General features: G+C 37.7%; 1 protein-coding gene across 2 annotated transcripts in view; it reads left to right on the plus strand.

The window, feature by feature from the left end:
* The window catches only part of CPQ (carboxypeptidase Q), a 411,097-nt gene that overhangs the window by 248,005 nt on the left and 142,595 nt on the right, over positions 1 to 20,497 (plus strand). For both annotated transcript variants that reach the window (XM_037048242.1, XM_037048241.1), the window contains exon 5: positions 17,196 to 17,307. In XM_037048242.1, the coding sequence (XP_036904137.1) occupies positions 17,196 to 17,307 (112 nt within the window). The remainder of the gene's footprint in view (positions 1 to 17,195; positions 17,308 to 20,497) is intronic.

Here is a 20,497-nt window from a genome sequence, read left to right on the forward strand (position 1 = left end):
CTAGCTATCAGAGAGATGCAAATTAAAACCACAATGAGATACCACTTAACACCAGTCAGAATGGCTATCATAAACAAAGAAACAAACAACAAGTGCTGGAGAGGTTGTGGGGAAAAGGGGACCCTAGTTCACTGTTGGTGGGATTGCAGACTGGTACAACCACTATGGAAAGCAGTATGGAATTTCCTAAGAAAACTAAAAATGGACGTGCCTTTTGACCCAGCAATTCCACTGCTAGGAGTATATCCTAAGAACCCTGAAACACCAATCCAAAAGAACCTATGCACCCCAATGTTCATAGCAGCACAATTTACAATAGCCAAGAGTTGGAAGCAACCTAAATGCCCATCGGTCGATGACTGGATCACAAAACTATGGTACATTTACACAATGGAATTCTATGCTGCAGAAAGGAAGAAGGAGCTCCTACCCTTTGCAACATCATGGATGGAACTGGAAAGCATTATGCTGAGCAAAATAAGCCAGGCAGTGAAAGACAAATACCATATGATATCACCTTTAACAGGAATGTAAACAACAAAACAAACAAGCAAGCAAAATGTAACCAAAGACACTGAAATACAGAATGTGCTGACAGGGTCCAGAGGGTAGAGGGGAGAGAAGCACAGAGTAAAAGGGGATGGACTCACATGAATAAGTATGAAGGACACATGGACAGTAACTAAGATGGGGGGAAGAGATGGGAGGGGGTGGGGAGCACTGGGGGGGCAGGGCTGGGAATACAAGAAAGAAAACTGTACTTGAACAAAAGTCAAATAAAAAAATAAATAAATAAATAAAATTGTGCTCATTTTTATGTTTATTCCTGAGAGAGAAAGTTATGACACAGTGGCTGAGAATAAACTTCTTCGACGAGTTTTTGTTACTAAAGTTGTAAAGGTCAAAGGAATTGAAGGGAATGTGTTTTAATTGTGCATGGATTACAAAAGAAATATCTTTTTCTTCAAGGACTTGAGCTAGATTGATTCTAAGTCACATCTTAATGCTAAACAGGAATAAATCTACTCAACTTGATTTGTGATTCTTCACTGTATTTCAGGTCTTGTGAGAGTACACGTGAAGGTAATTAGGAACTTTCCAGTCTAGAGTTTCTCACCTGAGAGGCTTTATTCTTCTCAGTGGGTTGGAAGGCATTATCCTCCCCTGTCCATGGAAGTTCATCAAGCCAGGGGGGAGAAGCTTCTTATTTTCAAACTCTGCACATGACATCCCCTTCCCAGCCTCCTACTACTAGAGCAGGGTATTCTCTGCTCCCCACAATTACTTGAGAATTACACACAGACAAAAACACTTTTACTGAGAATATACACTATATCCACCAGGCACTCAGATAACAATAACACATGTAATTAAATGCTGAGATGGGTTAGGAAACTAGACGGACTGAGCCTGCACTGGGTGCTAGGCAGTAGAGTTAGGCTCTTTCCTTGCAATTGCTGTTATGTGCTCAATGTGGACAGTTGTTAGTGTCTGTGTTTCCATATGTGGAAATGGGAGTTCACAGTCCAAGCAGCTGAAGGTTCCTGGTAAGTGGGAGAGGTCTGTCCCCTGAAGCCCAGGGTTTTAACTACTATGTTGCAAGAGGAATGACAAAGGCAAAGTTGAAACATGCCCTACTGTTTTTGCAGTTTACTGAAGGAACATGTGGAGATTAAAATTCATAAACTGTTGGAGAGTTGAAAGAGATGAAACAATGCTCCTTTGATAGGCCATTTAGTTTTTCTTTGATGTTTAACTAATTCTACACTTAAATTTGTCTACAATAGCGTAAAAAAATGAGACTTGCCTTTTGCCATCCACTCCCTGTTCTTGAAAATCTTTGTATCATCTTTACCCAGATCATGTTCAAATTATATATCAGGATATGCTTTTTGCTTCTGGTTTAAGCTTCTCATTTCTCCATGCAATATGCAAGATGTTTAAGGTTTTTCCAAGACCCTATTCTGGACTCTCCCTGTATTCAAGGCACTCTGGAAAGAGAGTCATTCTGTACCTGGTCACCCCAACTCTGTAAATGCTATTGACAGTGCAATCCTTCATTAGATGAGCAATTCCCAGGACAAAACTGAGGCTTCTCGGTTCAAACACCTGAATTCATTTTCACCCAGTGCTACCTGGTTACCTAGTAACTGCAAACTTATTTAGAGAGGGCTGTGTGTTGCTGATTGCTTGAGCTACAATTTTTTTTCCCATTTGCAACCTGTTATTGAAACGAAAATATAACTAAGCTATTCATGGCATATGGATGTTTTCAAATGCAGTAAGTTCATACTGTTTTAAGTTAGGCTCACCAAACAACATTTTAGAAATATTTTTCATATTTCTAAATACCATGCATGTGCTGTGATTGATTCTCCCACTAATTCAAACTGGCCGTGCAGAGTTCCCCAAGCCTGTGCCTGCTGAAGCCGTCCGCATGCAATCGAATTGTGCTCTTCAACCTCCCAAGTGGCTCCTTCCCAGAGAGAATCGTTTGTAATGTTTGAGATCATCTCAAACTAATGATGATGCAATCAATAATAGCAACCATTTAAGGAGTTCAAGCTCAGTGCCAGGGACTTTGGCAGTGATGAATCTGTAACATCATCTCACTTAATTCAAAAGTCGTCTCTGCACCACTTGTTTATGAAGCCAGCAGAGGCATATGATCTAAGTAACCCGTTGCTCTGGGTCAGGAGCTCTTAGGTCTATTCTGAGGCCCTGCCACTTGGGAAAATCACTTTAGTTCTGTGTGTGACAGGAGACTATTAGCCATAATCTCTTCATTTCTTATTCCGGTTTTAATTGGCTGTGGGCATAGGAACCTGAAAAGGAATCCGGAGTCATTGTATGGTAGGTTTCTTAATTTATGTAACTCCTTACAGTGAAAGAGACTGAGTAAATTCTGGGGACTATCAGAAAGGTTGTTACAGTTTCTAAATAATACCCCCCAAATGTATGGTATTTATACATTACAGACTTGACTGCTACATCTCCAAAATCTAGGGGAATTAGAGAACGTTCAGAAGGAAACATAAAAAATGGTATGATTGGGCTGGGAATATAAGACAGAAAACTGTACTTGAACAAGAATTAAATAAAAATAAAAAATAAAAATTAAAAAAGGTATGATGGACTATTATTCATGGGTGTAGCAATCTTCACCCTGCAGAGGGAAAAAAAACCCTCATTTAGGAATGTCTACAAAGTCAAAATTATTATGTATCATGTACTTGAGAAGGCAATTTTAGGGCAAATAGAGGGAAGTGCCATGTGGTAGATAACAAACATATGGAACTTTTTTATTTGGGGTACAACAAATAAATTTGAGAGCATTTAGGCAAATGCAGAAGTGACAGTTCACCACGAATTACCAAAGGAACGTATCGGTATGGAGTCCCCGCTGAATGGTCAGTGATCATAGTTATTGGCTCTGTCGCAGTGTGCCACTCGGCCCCAAAGGCAAATGTTAAGTCATAAAAAGTTGTTTATTATGGCAGATTTCCTGAAGAATAAATTACCAGCAATATAATTAAAAAATTTTACTTTGGGTCAAGTTGAAGAAAAAAGACGGTAATAAAAATTTTACAAAAACAATGCTACTATTCCAGGAAAACATAAATACTTCTTTCTCATCGAATATTGGCCACGATAAGGCCCCTTTTCGTTTTAGAACCAGAATCTTGTCGTCTGCCGTGCCCTTTAAGATTCTGGAGCTTGGTGCCCCGCTCCCACTCCCAGCTCAGGTCAGGTGCCCTTTCTTTCCCCTACGCGTTCCTTTCGTTTCTGCTTCAGCACTGCCAGTGCGCAGCAGCTTACTCCCCCGAGGAGTACTGTGCCCTTGCTGGACCTGCCAGATTTCCCCTCTGCTAAGCTGAAATCTACCTGCACATACCCTCCACTCGCCGGCCTGGTTACACCCAGAGGGCAAATTTTCTCCTTTTGTATATGAAGCATCTACCTTTGAAGCCCTCTCTTCTCCAGGGTTAACACAGTAGTCATTCTTCAAACAATCTGATTTCCAGATACTGTAAGATCCTTACAGCTCTTCTCTGACCAGTCTGTTTTTCAGTATGTGGATGGGGGGGGGGGGGAGGAAAAAATGCTTGACCAATTAAAGTGGGAGTGTTACTTCACATAATCAGAATCCAGTATTTCTATCAGCAAACCCTAAAGTTTTATTAATGTTTTCCATAGCAGAGACACACTGTTAGTCCAATGTGCTCATGTCCACCTGCCTTTTCTGCTCATCCCCAGATGAACAGCTATCAACCTACCACCTCAAAGTGCAGTGGGCACCTTTATCTTTTCCTGATGAATTATTTTGTTGTCTGTAAGCTATTATTTCTGTTTCAGAGGATTTTAGAAACTCGATTATTTGGTTCAACATCTTAATGATTCATCTTATAATTTTAGCATCTTAAAATTCATAACCATGTCTCCACGGTAATGGAAAGGTTGATCAAGATTGAACCAGGGCTGAGTTAAGTTAAGTAACTGCTAACATTCAGAATTTAGTGAGGAGTATACTTTAGTAAGAATTGTACTTTGATGCTTGTACTTCTATAAATCTTGCTCTAATTCTATAGCCTGTTAAATATACTATTTGTGCTAATAAATACAAGTTAAATTAATAAACACTTGTTTGAGCATTTTTTCTTCAGAAAATGCACTGTTGAGGAGAAAAGTCTTCCTTCTTCTTTCCCTCCCTTCCATCCAGTTCCTTCCTCCTTTCTTCCTTCCTTTTCTTCTGCATCCCTTTTTAAAGTTTTCCTAAGGTGTATGACTATTAAAAAACATGTGGCTATAACCAACATTTAACTGATGAAATTGTAATCTCATGACAAGTCAAAATACTTACAGGAACATGGACAACGTCGTGAGTTCTGACATTAAAAAAATGTCAGACATTAAAAAAATCCACAATGTGATGATAATATCACAATATCCATTGACAGAGAAAGTGAGCATTCTTTGTCCATGATGTTCTTTTGTTTTAATTAATTTTATTTAGGGAGAGGAAAGCTAAATTATTCTCCTCCATGGTCTCTGTTATGTTCTGAAAATTACTTTGTATTTATTTTTATTTGTTTTTATTTTTCAATTACAGTTTACATTCAACACTGTTTTGAATTAGTTTCAGGTGTGCAGTAGATTGGTTAGACAATCATATATTTTACAAAGTGATCCTCCTGATATTTCAAGTACTCACCTGGCAGCACACATGGTTATTATAATATTATTGACTATATTCCCTGTGCTGTACTTTACATTCACATGAGTATTTTGTAACTGCCAATTTGTGCTTCTTAATCCCTTTGCCTTTTTCACCCAGTTCCTCATCCTCCCTCCCTTCTGGCCACCATCAGTCTGTTCTCTATATCTCTCGGTCTGTTTCTATTTTGTTTGTTTATTTATTCCATTTTTTAGATTCTACATGTAAATGAAATAATATGGCATTTGTCTTATTTCATTTAGCATAATACTCTCTAGATCTACCCATGCTTTCACAAATGGTAAGATTTCATTATTTTTTATGGCTGAGAATTGGGGTTTTTTCCTCTCTTTTTTTTAAAATTGTTGTTCAAGTACAGTTGTCTCCATTCCCTGCCCTCCAACACCACTCAAGAACTGTTATTTTTTAACAGTAGTTTCTCATGGACCTCCAATCTTCAGGGTCAATTTTTGTGACTTTTTGTCCAGCAGATAAGTTTCCTGTTCTGTGAAAAGCATGACCATACTCCAAGGTTGCTATGGACTTTGAAAAAAATCACTTTCAGACTACTGTTTTTAACTTGTGTACAACCATTATAAAGGTAACCAGCCCTTTAGCAATTATACCTTTTGATTCTTGTGTGACTGCAATTGTCACTTTTCTTCATTCAGATGTGTTATTGGACTGTGAATTTTGAACTTGTTTCAATTTAATATGTTTTCAATGGCATGGAAGAGGTTGTTGCTTTGCAGCATGGGATGGGGCGTAAATATACAGAAAATACCCAAGAAGCTTGGCTTGGCAGAGAAGCTTGACTGTCCTGAAGCTAAAAATTAGATAATTCAAAAGTTCTCTACTGTTGCTATGATTGTTTGACTATCTTTTGTTTAAGCTATAATATATGTGTGAAATTGAAGTTGTCTTCAAGTGTTCACATGAAGGCTCCAAGTTGTCTTCATTTAAGGAAGCCTTGCAGTTACTGAAAAATCCATTGCCAAATCTTGAGACTGGGGATGGTTGACTTCTGATTTCCCTTTACCACTGTGGTCCAGAGACATGGCAGGCAGGAGACAACAGAATGACTTGGATGTCTGAGGCAGAAATACTTCAGGCAACTTTATGTAAACTACACGGACTACCATGGCTGGGTAATATTTTTCAAAGACTCCTTCCTTCTTCTCAGTTCACCAGGTCTTAGCAACATCCACGAGGACATCAAGCTGGTGCACATCAGAACATGGAGAAAGAATTTGTCTTAGTTTGTCCTGTGAACCTCTGCACCCCAACACAGCCTGGATTCACATCTTTACCTGGGTTTGCTTTCTGTTTCCTCCCTGTGGCTCTTCCAAAGCTGCTTGGGAATCCTCCTCCCTTCGGCTCTGTCTTCTGCTTTGCCCCCTCTTTTTGCGGTAGTCGTCATTTTGCTCCCATCTCTCCCTCCATCTCACTCTTTCTTCCTCCCTTTCCTAATCATTCACAAAGTCACTAAAAAGTCCCACCCTTAAAACAAACTTCTTTCTATTAAGGAAAAACTATATAAAGAAGTAAACCGATGCACTAATCCACACTCATTTGGCTTGCTTTTTGTGGGAATTGGTGGTAGAGGAAGAATTCGTGTGTAGGTTTCCATGGACTATGCTTTTCAAAGTGACAGTACTCACATGAATAAGTAAGCCCTGCTCTGTTTTTGGTTTTTATCTCCTAGCACATCAAACACACCAAAGACTGGAGGCTGCAGAATAATGTAAAGACAGAAGCTTTCAGCTGATTTTGCTGACTGACCTCTACGGAGCACATTCACAACATCACAGAAAGTTAAATAATTGAGAACGTTTTCACAATCGATATACGAACAAGCATCAAACATACTACTATGTGCTGCACAGGCTTCTGGGATTTTAAAAACCGCCGGGGGCCAGGAAGAATACTTTAGCTTGTAAACCTAAATGTCAAAAACATTTTTAAATGTTTTTTAAATTTTTTTGGTTGGAAGCACCTTGGCCCCCAATCTATAATGAAAGATTATCTTGTCTAAATTGAACCAAGGAGGAGTCTGGAGAGTACCTGATGCTTCTGTTCTTTTTCTTTAAAATCCTGCACACCACACCTGGAACATAGGCGTGGGTGAAGGGCTGTAAGAAAAGAGGTTATAGCTGTTCACTGTGCTGAAGTGGGATTGAACCATGGGAAAGATGATCATTATTGAGATAGAAGTTGTCTAAGCTCTCTGTCTCCCATTCTTCCCCGAGGAAGTTAAAACACAGTGTTGTAATTCAACTCTTCTGCTACTCCCATCCTCTCAAGTGAGACAAATTACCCTGTGTGGTTGCTTAGGCCAGAGAAGAAGTAATTCAGAAGCATGGTCCTTTCACATGAAAGAGTACCATCTCCAGTTGCAACCAGTCATGACATCTGGATGAATCTCAGACAACTCCATTTAATCAGAATGATTTCCTTCCATGGCTGTGCCCCTACTCACAAATCAATAGTTAGTAAATTTCAGCCATTTCTTCCAGATACACTACGATCATATTTTATAATTCTACCTAAGGGCTGGTTTTTGTGAGTCACAGATAAATGAGACCCTTCTTGTCTTTCTCTCAGATGTCTGCCCAGTAATGTACTCAGAGACTCCAGCCAGGACCAGTCACAGTTTTCCTTTCATGAAGCCAGTCTGAGTGTCCCGCACAAGTAAGAAGAGACAGTCTGGAATGACGCAGCTCCTTTCAGGAGCAGCTGTGATGATGTGTGAGCATTTGGACAGATGGCCCTCTTCTTGTGAAAAAAGTCTATATCCCGCAAGCTCTCAACACCCAGCAGCTTCACTAAACAAAGCTTGAAGATAAGGAATCAATTCAAGAGGACCTCAGTTGTCCGCTGTGTTGTCTCTGAACTCACCCCTCATGTCAAGGAGCCTAGCTTTATTCTTTAGAACACCCAGTCTGTCCTCTGGGGGGGACAGTATTTGTTCAAACCTAGTCAGTCCCTGTCATCTGTGCCGGGCATTGGCGTGATACACTCAGCAACTGCCCTCTGAAAGCCAAGATGTTGTCTTTGACAGGGTTTACAAAAACATGGATTTTTCGAGAAGTGCCTTCCCATCTGTGTTTAGATTCTGCACTGTGGGAAGATCTTAGCAGCCTGGGTACCTAGGAGATGCTCAGAGAAAAGTCTGTTGAGGTTATGGAGATTTTTCAAAGGACAAGTTCCCCCCTTCAAAGTGGCTAGAAGAATTCTTGGAAACAGTCATGGGATATTGGACTAGATGTAACCTTGAGAGATTTTATTTATCCCTTCTATGTTAACTTTCCATCAAAGAGCTAAGAATGTATCCTATTTTAGAAACCCTCCAAGGAGAGGAATTTTCCATAACCTTTCCCCTGTTAGCATTCTTTTAACATCTCCAAAGCCTTCCATCAGAAGACACTTGATGTCTTCTATGGTTCTAATGCTCACTGCTACAGCTCAAAGCTGGTCCTTCTGCTTTATCATCTGCTGTTCTTATCTTCCACGGAGAGGGACGTCGTTGCCAAAGCCCATCATTACATCACTTCTTGGCCTCTTCTCTAAGGTTAAAAAATGAAAGGTCTTTCCCTCCTCTCTTTGTAGGTCATATTTTTCAATTATTTAATCATTTTTGTTCTTGAAACTTTGGGGATTTCCCATGTCTGGAAATGCATTAAGCTTTGAACTTTGTAACCCAAATACTCGTCCCATTACCTCTGAAAATACAACAGATAAAATGAAACTAAGAGAATGAAACAGCTGCAAAGTAAACAAGACATCAAAAAAGCAAAAGCATGGACAACAGTGTGGTGATTCTGGTGGGGAGCAGGGTGTGTGGAGGTGAAGAGCAATAAATGTGTGGAGGGGTTAAGGGCAATAAACGGTAATGGAAAATAATATAATAAAAAGTAAAATATTAAAATAAATAAACAAACATAAATATAAAATGTCTCATAGATTATATACTTGAAACCTGTATGATTTTATTAACTGATATTATCCCAATAAATTTAATTTTAAAAAAACAAAAAATCACAAAAGCAAAAAATAAAACCACTAGGTACTTATCTTTCTAGTTCTTTATTGAGCAAAACATTTGTAAAATCAAGCATGATTGACCGTTAACTGGGCATCTCATTTATCAAGGATTGATAAGGCTGTACTTGGTCAGGTTCAGATAAATACCTATACAACTAACAATGTAAAATGTATGATGTTAAGAGCAAGAAGATAAATATGGCCCAAGAGTTTGTGTGTGTGTGTATGTGTGTGTGTTTTCTAGTTACTATGGGCTTTTGGAAATTGTTGAGCTATTATAGCAGTAGCTTTCGGTATGCTTCTAAATACAATTATTTCAGATTTTTACAATTAGATTTGATCTCTAGTTGGTATCTACAGAGGATTCAGATTTTTTGGTAACAAGATTATTGTAAGTAAATGTAGAGATTTCCCATATTTATTTTCCTTTGTTTTGCAACAGTTGAAATAGGATGAAAATTTTACTCTTCGTAACAATATGCATGTACCTGAAGAACATTATGCTAAGTGAAATAGGCCAGTCAGAGAAAGACAAATAGCGTATGATCTCACTTATATGTGGAATCTAATGAACAAACTGAACTAACAAGCAAAACAGAGACAGACTCATAGATGGAGAGCAGGCTGATAGATAAGAGGTGGGGGAGGTTAGGGGGTGGAGGGATTGAGCAAAAAGGAAAAAGGACTCGTGGTCATGGACAACAATGTCATGATTGCTGGGGGAAGGGAGTAAAGGGGGAATGAACAGTCATGGAAAAAATATAATATATAATTTTTTAAAAAAGAAATTAGATCAATCTGACCTTTAGTGTTTGTTTGTAATGACTTACAAAACTGTCTGAGCCCCATGTCCTTCAAAGGTATGTCTTTTATAACTCCTGTTATTGTTTAAGATAGCACTTATGCAAAAGATTTTGTTTACAGGTACTTAAAATCTTAAGAAAACCAATAAAAGGATTTCACATGTTCTTACCACTCAGTTTCAGAGAGAGAATACTACCAGTGCCTTAGAAGCCCACTATGGGCTTCTCTCTGATTGGCTCCTCCTCTCTGCCCAACCCTATCTGATATAAACACTGTCATAATTTTGGTTTACCATTGTTGCATTTTGCTCTTTGTGATTCTGCTTTCTTTGTATATATTGCCAAAGATTATATTACTTAGTTCAACTGAATTTTGAAACTTATGTTAGGGAATCATACTCTTTCATTCCTTATGTGATTTTCTTTTTTGTTTTTTCTTCCATATATTTGTTTTAGAAGAAAACATGACATTTATACTAATATATGCAATGTAGCTTTATTTTACTACTTGATAATATGCCAGTATATGACTATCCGACAATTCATTTCTCCATTCTATTGTCTATGAACATTTTGTTTGGTTCTAGACTGAGGCCTTATGATTGTTTTCATATGGCCATTTTGGTACATATCTCCAAGAACCCAAGTTGCAGAATTCCTTTAATATACACATCTAAAGTAGAATCCTTGGATTGTGAGATACATGTGTTCAATTTAAAAGGATCTGCCCAGAGGTTTTCCTAAATGATTTTATAATTTCCAGCTCCGACCAGCAGTGAATGAGAATTCCTAATGCTCAGCATCTTTGGCAGGGCTTCGTATTGTCAGGTTTAAACCATTCTACCAGTCAGATAGGTAAAACATGGTATCTTACTGGGGGTTTAATTTATATTCCCATGATCAACAATGAGGTTGGTCATCTTCCAAATGCTCAATGCCCATTTAAAATTTTCCTATGAAATGCCTTTTTCTTTCTTTTTTCCCTTTGTCTTTTGGGTTGCTTGTCTTTTTCTTGTTGATTAGTAGGATTTTTTATATATTTTGAATATAAACCATCTTTGGCTATATATATTATAAATATCTTACCCTAATTTGAAACAAGTCCTCTCTTTATAAGATTTCTCTTGATGAACAGAAGTTCTCCATTTTCTCATAGTTGAACCTATGCATCTTTTCTTCCTGCTTTGTATTTTTTATATCTTAGTTAAGAAGTCTTTCCCTCTCCCAAAGACATAAAGATATTTGTTTTTATTTTGTTATGATGCTTTAATTTTTTACTCCATTTAAACATTTAGTGCATCTATAAGTAAATGTATTTCCTTTTTAGCATTTTAATTTGACTTTTTAAATGCAGTCTCCTCTCTGATGTTCTCCATCTTTTTCAGTGGGTCCTTTTACATATTAATCATTGTTTGTTTGTTTGTTTGTTTGAAGTCCTGACAGTTTAAATATCTGGCCCACATTTTTGTCTGGTTCTGTTGAATACTTTATTTTCTGACAATGGATTTTTTAAATTGCTTATTTTATACCTCATAATTTTTTATTGGATGCTAAATATCATACGTATAAGAATAGTGGTGCTAAGAGGATAGTATGTACATCCAGAAATAAGAGTGGAACTAGTTTTGGATTTTATTGTTTCTATTCTTACTCTTGGTGCCCACATACCTGAAATTGCTTCAGCACAGGGGGCTGCTGCCACTCCGATTTTAGTACGGGGTTGGGATGTGAGACAAGGTTTCTCAGCCTTGCCCTCAGCTTTCAGCAGGCTCTGTGAGCCGGCATCTCAGTAGGTGTCTGCTCCTCCCCTGCATTCCTGCCCTCCTTGACTTGACCTCTTATTGCTCTGCTGGTACTCACTGGAGGCTCCTAGTGGGGACAGTGGTTTCTTGGTTCTCTTGCCCCTCAGTCGTAGTCAGATTCTATGTGCTGAGCTCTTGAGTGGGGCTTTCTCAATGTTTCTGCCCCTCCTCCTGCGAAAGCCAGCCTCTGTCATGAGAGTATGTATTCCGCCCCTCACCCAGTGGCCCCGGAACTCTGCTTTACATCAGTGTGGGACTCTGGGTGTCTGCAGGCTTCCTATGCTCTGCCAGGGGCACACGTGTTTTTCCTAGTCAGTGCAGGGTCAGGGTGCAATTTTCTACCTCTTCCCCTGTGCCTGGAGCTGCCTTGCAGGACAGCTTTCTTTGTCTCCTTCAGAGAGAAGGGTCCTGGGAGCAGGTATGTTTGCTGCCTGCCTCCCACCAGCATCCATCACCATCTGCTTCACTGAGGCAGGTTCCACCACGGCTACTGCCCTGCTCCCGATGGTTCTTGTGAGTACCTGACCAGACCTGTAGAAAAGATCTGAGAAACAGGTACCTAGTATCCTTATGTGGGAAGTTCCCAGGGTTTCTAACCTTTCATATGAACTCACATTCACCCTTTAAGAATTTGTTAAAGTTTTAGCTGTCTTCTTCCTTCCTGCTCTTATGACTATTACCTATCCCCTCTCCCCACCTGCAACACCTGGGCACCACTAGAGGCGAGCTCCATCTCCTCTTGGATGTGCCCCATCTCTCCTTGGATGGACTTGCTACCTTCTGAGATTCATTTCCTCCAGTTTAATTGCAGTCTCAGCTCTCTAGTAAGTCTAATGAAAGTCCTGATTTTATCCATTGTCAGGTTTCTTTCACGGTTAGAATGGAGACAGATGTCTTTGGTGGCTATCTACATTTTAAGAGGAAACAGACTGATTTTTTTCCTTTCTCTGCCACCACCAATCTCTATTCTCTTACTAACATTCTTAAATAGCATTTAAAGCTATCCCTATCTTGTATTTATTTTTTATTTATTGTCCATCTCCCTCATCAGAATATAAATTCCATTGAGGCAAAATGTTTGCTTGTTTCGTTCATTTCCATATCTCTAGCACATGGTAAAAATTCAGTAAAAATCAATGACTAAATGGATTGATGAATGCCAAAGATGAGAAAATTTTCTCTAACAAGCATTAGCTTATTGTCATAAGAACATATGTCCTGTGGGGCTGTTCCCTCTTCCTCACTCTGCCATACTTCTTGTATGTCCCAAAATGATTGCGTGCTAATTTATCTTTTAGTGAGACAAATCTAAGTGGACTCAGTGACACCAGAAGTTCCAATAACAAAGAACTAAGGGGCTTGCCCTTGGGCCTGCTCTCTCTACCCTTGATTCAGTCTGCCTCCTCTTGCACCCAGAGCTGGCCTGCAGGGAATTTTGTGTCAGCAGTGGGCTCACCCTTCACCCTAGCACTCTGTCCCGTGCATTTCTGGCCTACTTCTCTGGGTTCTTCCCCCTTTGCCCGAGGCTGAGTCTTTGATAGTCAGGGCTACCGTGTGCCTCACAAATGACAAACTCAACACTTCAGAGCAGTGTGGTTCCCAGTCTGCCTTGCTAACTATTGTTTTGTTGTGGCTGCTATTGCTGTTGCTGTTGCTGTTGCCTTAATCATCACTAATTCTCTACTGCATGCAGAAGAGATGGTGGTGAAGAGGAAGTTGGAAGGTGTGGGGCTGCTCAGTATTCTGCCTGACTCCCAGCAGCACACGAGGCAGGTGGAAGGGTAGATGCCCCGCTTCTCTGTTGGTCCTAGGCCATGTCATTGCTGCAGGGGTACTCTGTCTGCATCTGGAGAGAGAGGCAGTGAAGGGACTATGCATTGGCCTGTCTTTTATCGGGTGGTTCTTTTTCGTGAACTGGGGTTTACAGTATCTCTGGGTAGCCTTTTGTTTTTTGAATGCTTAAATCAGATGCAAATATACTATAATTAATATTCATTTCTGCCTGACCCGGACATGAGGCATGGTGAGTTTGTATGTTTTGCTGGGTTATCTTTTGTGGGGCTGTGTTAAGGCATGCTAGCTAGACACCACATTGAAGGAGACCTCATGCACTTCTATTTCTAAGTGTATGTGGAAGCTGCTGTTATGGTTAGAAAAATTCAGGTTCATTAAAAATTCTACTGGATTTGAAATAGCTTGTTGTCATTGCTCAGTTTTTCAATCAATTGATATTAAAATTGCAATTACTGTCTCATGGTGGTCTTCAATTTTTCTGATTTAAAAATATTTTAAAACAAGCTCTTAGAATCCAGATGGTTCGTGATCATTCTTCCATAGCACTGTGCCAAAGACCTTGTATTATGGGATATCGTTTAACTTCCTATTATTCAAAACCACTTATCATCTTTTGACTATTAGTTGAAATAATAATTCTGGATTGGAGAATGGAAGCATTACCTAAAACATGAAGATGTATGATTTTAAAACAACCTCAGTTATTCTGAAAAAATCTGAAGGATAAAATAATAACTGCCTTTATTTAATTACTCTTATTGTTATTGGAGAAAGTTTATTAAAACATATTTTGACACTTTCTCTCCACTAGAACTTTAATTTTACTGGGAAAATGGTTCTGAGGGTGGTGGGAACGTTGACTAATGTTCATTCCACATGAGATTACACCACTTTCTGAATCAGAGTTTCCGGCTATTGCAATATTTTTTTTTTCCTTTTTTCTTTTCCTTAGAAACAATTCATTTGGGTTCATTACATGGTCATTTGTTGGTCCAGATACTGTGCTTGTTTGTGACTACAGTGAAGTCATAGTAGGCTGGATCTGGCTGTATATACAGAGTCAATGGGAGACCATGCAGCTGCTTGGGGAGGCAAGCAGTGCAAGGGGTCACCCTGCTGTTTCAACCCAAAAGCCTGCTTTCCTGAAGTCATGGGTGTTTTGTTAAGCCCCAAGAAGATTTGTTTAGCTTTGATTGACTTACTACATTCTGAACATAGACATCAATTCTGATGAACCTTTTTTTTTAAAAAAATCCCTTTATGGAAGTGTAATATTCTAAGGGAAAAGTCCACAGATCCTAAGTGTATACCAAGACAAACTTTTACAGACTGAGCACATCTGTGTCACTGGTCCCCAGATCAGGAACCATAACATGCCCAGCATCTCAGAAACTCCTTGTACCCCTTCCTGTCACCAACCTTCCTTGCCCAGGGGCCTGCTTTTATTTTGCTTGTTTTTATATTTCATACAAATTGAATTATACCTGGGATATTATTTTGTCTGGCTTCTTTCGTTCTACACGGCATTTATGAGATTCATGTACATTTACCATGCGTTGTGCATGTTGGTTCCTCCTGCTGTGCAGTGTGGCATTGATCCATACAACACGATTCATTCATTCTGCTGTCCACAGTTTCCTTCTTGGGAAGGACATGGAGGCTATTATGAATATTAAAGGCCATCTCTTTTGGTGAAATTATATACGCACACAACATTTCTGTTGGATATATACACAGGAGTGGAATTTCTGGGTCATAGGGTGTGCGTGTGTCCAGATTTAGTAGATAAGCCAGTTTCTCAGAGCAGCTGTGTTCATATACTCCCACCAGCAATGTGTGTGAGTTCTGGTTGCTCCACCTCCTCCCCAGTGTTTGGTACTTTCTGTCTTTTTCTTTTTAGCCATCTCAGTTGATATGTACTGGATGTGGTTTAATTTAAATTTCTTTGATGATAATGAACCTGAGCACTTTTCATATGATTATTCATAATTTTTAAATTTATCTTTGTGAACTGTCTGTTTCGTTCATTTTTCTATCAGTTGGCTTTCTTTTTGTTGCTGTTTATTAGGAATTCTACATACTAGAAATATGTCCTTTGTTTCATATGTGTATTGGAAATATGTTCTCCTCTTCTGTGGACTGCCTTTTCACTCTTCAGCGGGGTCTTTGAATAAACAAGTATCCCTAATATTTAAAAAGTCCAATTCATTATTTTTTCTTTTATGGTTTTTACTTTGTTAATCCAGTTTAAGAAATCTTTTTCTACTCCCAGTTGACAAAGTAGTTCTATGCTTTCCTCTAACACTTTTGTTTAGGTTTATAATTCATCTGACTTGATTTTTGTATGTGGTATGACACAGAGATCAAGATGTTACCAACTCTTCCAGGCTGGGGACTCAAACCAAGGTCCTTCTGCCCAGTGCCATTAATGCCGACAGAACGTGACTTGAGTTCGGTAAAGGAGGGCAGAGAATTTATTCTGTGATCAGGCAATAGAGAAGGTGAGATCACGCTCTGACAGCACCTTCTCCCCAGCTGGCAATGAGCCTCTGTATTTATAGGCTGTGGCGTGGAGTGATTAAATTCTTTCAGGAATGCGTGCTTATTCTTCTGTTGCAATTGGTCCTTTTTGCACACGATGCCCTATTGCCATCTTGGTCTTTGTACTGGGCACCCTGTCTTTGCGCTCAGCCCTCCCCATTTTGCAGTTGGGAATCCTTTTCAGTTCTCCCGAACAAGCATAGCTCATGACATAGTGTAGGTACTGAGAAACATTAGGTTATTTTGGATAATAGTCCAGCGACAAAGATACTTTTTCCAATGTGGATATACTAACCTAACACCATTTTATTTAGTTTTAAGCTTTTTAAAAATGTATCCATAAAATGTAGTTCCATTGAATTTTTTTTCTGGAGAGAATTACTAATGATTCTCAAAAAATTTAAACCTACAATGATTTAAATCTCATACTATAGTCTATAAATTATTTCACATTAATGTAAATTGAAATCTTTCTTAAAAGTTTTTCTGCTAACTAGAATTTAGTTAGTAACTTCAGCAATTTATTTATTCAACACCAGAGTGATTTAAAATGCACAGAATACAAAAAAATTTTTAAAAATAAACTTTTGTTTCTATTTTTTCATTTGAATTTAATTTAACACATATGTATTATGTGACTGCTAGAATTTTGGACAGTTGAGAATAGGGTTGAAATTCTGAGCTCCATTTTTATGTCATATAATAAAATCATCAAATATCTGTCAGTAATAAGCCATTTTTCTTAGTATTCAAAATTATATTCATAAAGAGAAGTATAAGGTGGGAACTTGCATTACTATTAGGATAACCTTACATCCTTTTGTGTAAGACCTCTATACTATGTTTTCCACCAGTAATGACACAGGTCTTTTAAGGCATAAGAATAGAAAATATATAATAGTTTCATTTCTGCATTTGAATGCTTATAAATCTTCCTCTTTTATGATGTCATTTCTGCTTAGTCTTATTTTTGTCTCTTTTCGTTATTTTTTCTAGGTTGTACTGGTCAGTGGACATCTGGACAGCTGGGACGTTGGGCAGGGTGCCATGGATGATGGTGGTGGAGCCTTTATATCATGGGAAGCACTCTCACTTATTAAAGATCTTGGTAAATATTTAGAAAGTTGTTAACCAATGCGTGAGGGTCTCAGTAGTGACATGTTTTACTCAACACACAAAATAGTCAACAGGTTAATTACTGTGGTATGTTCAAAGAATCTCCTGAAGTTCGTATGCTTTTTGTCAGTTGATTCCCAAAAAGAACTAATTTGTCCCCTCAAAGAAAGCAGTTTTTATTTAAGTGTCTGCCAGACAACCAAAGAGTCCAGTATGATCAGCTACTGGGGAAATTGCACAAGCAAATAAAACTTAGCAACTGTAACTGCATCAGCTAGAGACTATGTAAGGAAACAATGACAAGATGCAAAGAAAAAATCAGCAGCTCCCTCTACTTGCTTTTCTTTGTTCATCTGTTTTTTTAATTGTGTTGTTTTTTATTCTCATCTCTCTATCCACCTTTTTTGATGACTCTCAGCTTTTCTTCTGTATTTATCGTTCTATTTCTCTTTTGTTTTGTTTTTAGATTCCACGTATCAGTGAAATAATATGGTATTTGTCTTTCTCTGTCTGACTTATTTCACTTAGCATAAGATACTCTAGGTCAATTCATGTTTGTTGTTGTAAATAATGAGTTCATTCTTTTTGTGGCTACATAATATTCCATTGTGTAGTGAGTGTGTGTGTGTGTGTGTGTGTGTGTGTGTCTAGATTGCTTTCATATCTTGGCTATTATAATACTAGGGCTGCAATGAATATAGGGGTACATGTGTCTAATGAAGTAGCATTTTGGGTTTTTTGGTTAAATACCCACTAACAATGCATGAGGGTTCCCTTTTCTTTGCCTTATCACCAGCACTTGTTATTTGTTGATTTATTGATGATAGGCATTCTGACAGGTGTGAGGTAATATCTCATTATGGTTTTAATTTGCATTTCCCTGATGACTAGTGATGTTGAGCATATTTTCATATGTCTATGGGCCATCTGTGTGTCCTGTTGGGGAAGTGTCCATTCAGGTTCTTTGCCCATTTTTTAAATTGGATTTTTTGTTTTAGGGAATGTTAAGTTATATTAGTTTTTATATTGGGTTAGCCAAAAAGTTTGTTTGTTTTTTTCCACAAGACAGCTCCAATAGCATTTACTTGTCTAATTTCATTTGAAATAATTTTATTAGATTATATTGGTGAATTTTTTCATAGCCATTTTAATATTGAAGATGGAAGAAAATAAACAACATTTTCAGAATATTATGCTTTATTATTTCAAGGAAGGTAAAAATGCAATTCAAGTGCCAAAAAATTGCTCAGTGTACTGAGAAGATGCTGTGACAATTGAATATGCCAAAAGTGGTTTGCAGAGTTTCATACTAGAGATTTCTTGCTGGATGATGTTCCATGGTTGGGTAGACTAGTTGAAGTTGATAATGATCAAATCAAAACAGTAATTGAGGATAATTAGCATTATACCATGTGGGAGATAGCCAACATACTCAAAATATCCAAATTAATAAAGTTATTAGTGAAAATTTTAACTGTGTCTTTTAGTTTATGGAAAAAACTAAACAAACTCTTTGGCCAACCCAGTATCTCAGATATTAACCCCTTATCAGATGTATCACTCAGAATGTCTTCTCACATTCAGTAGGTTGTCTTTTTGTTTTGTTTATGATTTCCTTTGCTGTGCAAAAACTTTTCAGTTTTATGTAGTTCCATTTGTTTATTTTTCTTTTGTGCCCTTGCCCAAGCAGACATATCCAAAAATACATTTCTAAAGACTTTCTCAAAGAGTTTACTGTCTATTTTCTTTCAGAAGTTTCATGGGTTTTGGCCTTACATTTAATTCTTTACTTTTTCTTGAGTTTATTTTTGTACATGGTCTAAGAAAGCAGTCCAGTTTTATATTTTTTATTGTATCTGTCCAGTTTTCTCAATACCACTTATTGAAGTGACTGTCTTTATCCCATAGTATATATGTCCTTGTCTCCTTTGTTATAGATTAATTGGCTATATAAGTGAAGATTTCTTTCTGGCCTCCTTATTCTACTCATTGATCTATCTACATATTTGTTTTTATGCCAGTACTAATGCTATTTTAATTATTATAGCTTTGTAGTATAGTTTGAAATCGGGGAGTATGCTACCTTCTGCTGTGTTCTTAGGATTTCTTTGGCTATTTTAGATCTTTTGACGTTCTATATAAATTTTAAAACTAGTCATTCTAATTTTGAGAAAAATGCCATTGGTATTTTGATAGGGATTGCATTGAATATGTATATTAGTTTAGGTAGTGAGAATATTTTAATGAGAATAATCCTTCCAATCCATGAGCAAGATATATCCTTCCATTTATGTCTGTCTTCCTCAATACCTTATAATTTTCAGAGTACAGGTCTTTCATCTCCTCCTAGATATTTTATGCTTCTTATCACAATTGTAAATGTTATAGTTTTCTTAATTTCTCCTACTGATTATTTGTTATTGGTGTATAGAAATGCAACAAATTTCTGTATATTGATTCTGAATCCTCCAAATGTACCAAATTCATTTATTAGTTCTAATAGAAACTAGAGTCTTTGGGTAGAGTCTTTGGGTTTTTCCATATATTCATGTATTATATCATCTGCAAATATTGAGTTTTACTTATTACTTTCTGATTTAGACTTCTTTTTAATTTTCTTGTCTGATTGCTATGGCTAGCACTTCTAATACTGTGTTAAGTAGAAGTGGTGATAGTGGGAATCCTCGCATTGTTCTTGATGTTAGAGGAAACACTTCACTTTTTCTCCATTAAGTGTGATATTTGCTGTGGGTTTGTCATACACAGCTTTTATTGTACTGTGATATGTTTTTTCTAAAGCCAGTATTTTGAGATTTTTTTTTTATCATAAAGGGATGTTGAATTTTATCAAATGCTTTTTCCCTCTCTATTGAAATGATCATATGGTTTTTATTCTTTATTTTGTTAATATGATGTATCACACCAGTTGATTTACAGATGTTGAACCATCCTTGCATTTCAGAGATGATTTCCACTTGGTCATGGTGTATAATCATTTTAATGTATTGTTGAATCTGGTTTGCTAGTATTTTATTAGGATTTTTGTGTCTATGTTCATCAAGGATATTTGCCTGTGGTTTTATGTATCTATTTATTTATTTTTGCCTTGTCTTTGGTCTTGGTTTTGAGGTAATGTTGGCCTTATAGGATGAGTTTGGATGCATTTTTTTCTCTTCAATTTT

The sequence above is a fragment of the Sturnira hondurensis genome, unplaced genomic scaffold (genome assembly GCF_014824575.4).
Source record: "Sturnira hondurensis isolate 20B ecotype Veracruz unplaced genomic scaffold, ASM1482457v3 Scaffold0006413, whole genome shotgun sequence".
Classification (NCBI taxonomy): Eukaryota; Metazoa; Chordata; class Mammalia; order Chiroptera; family Phyllostomidae; genus Sturnira; species Sturnira hondurensis.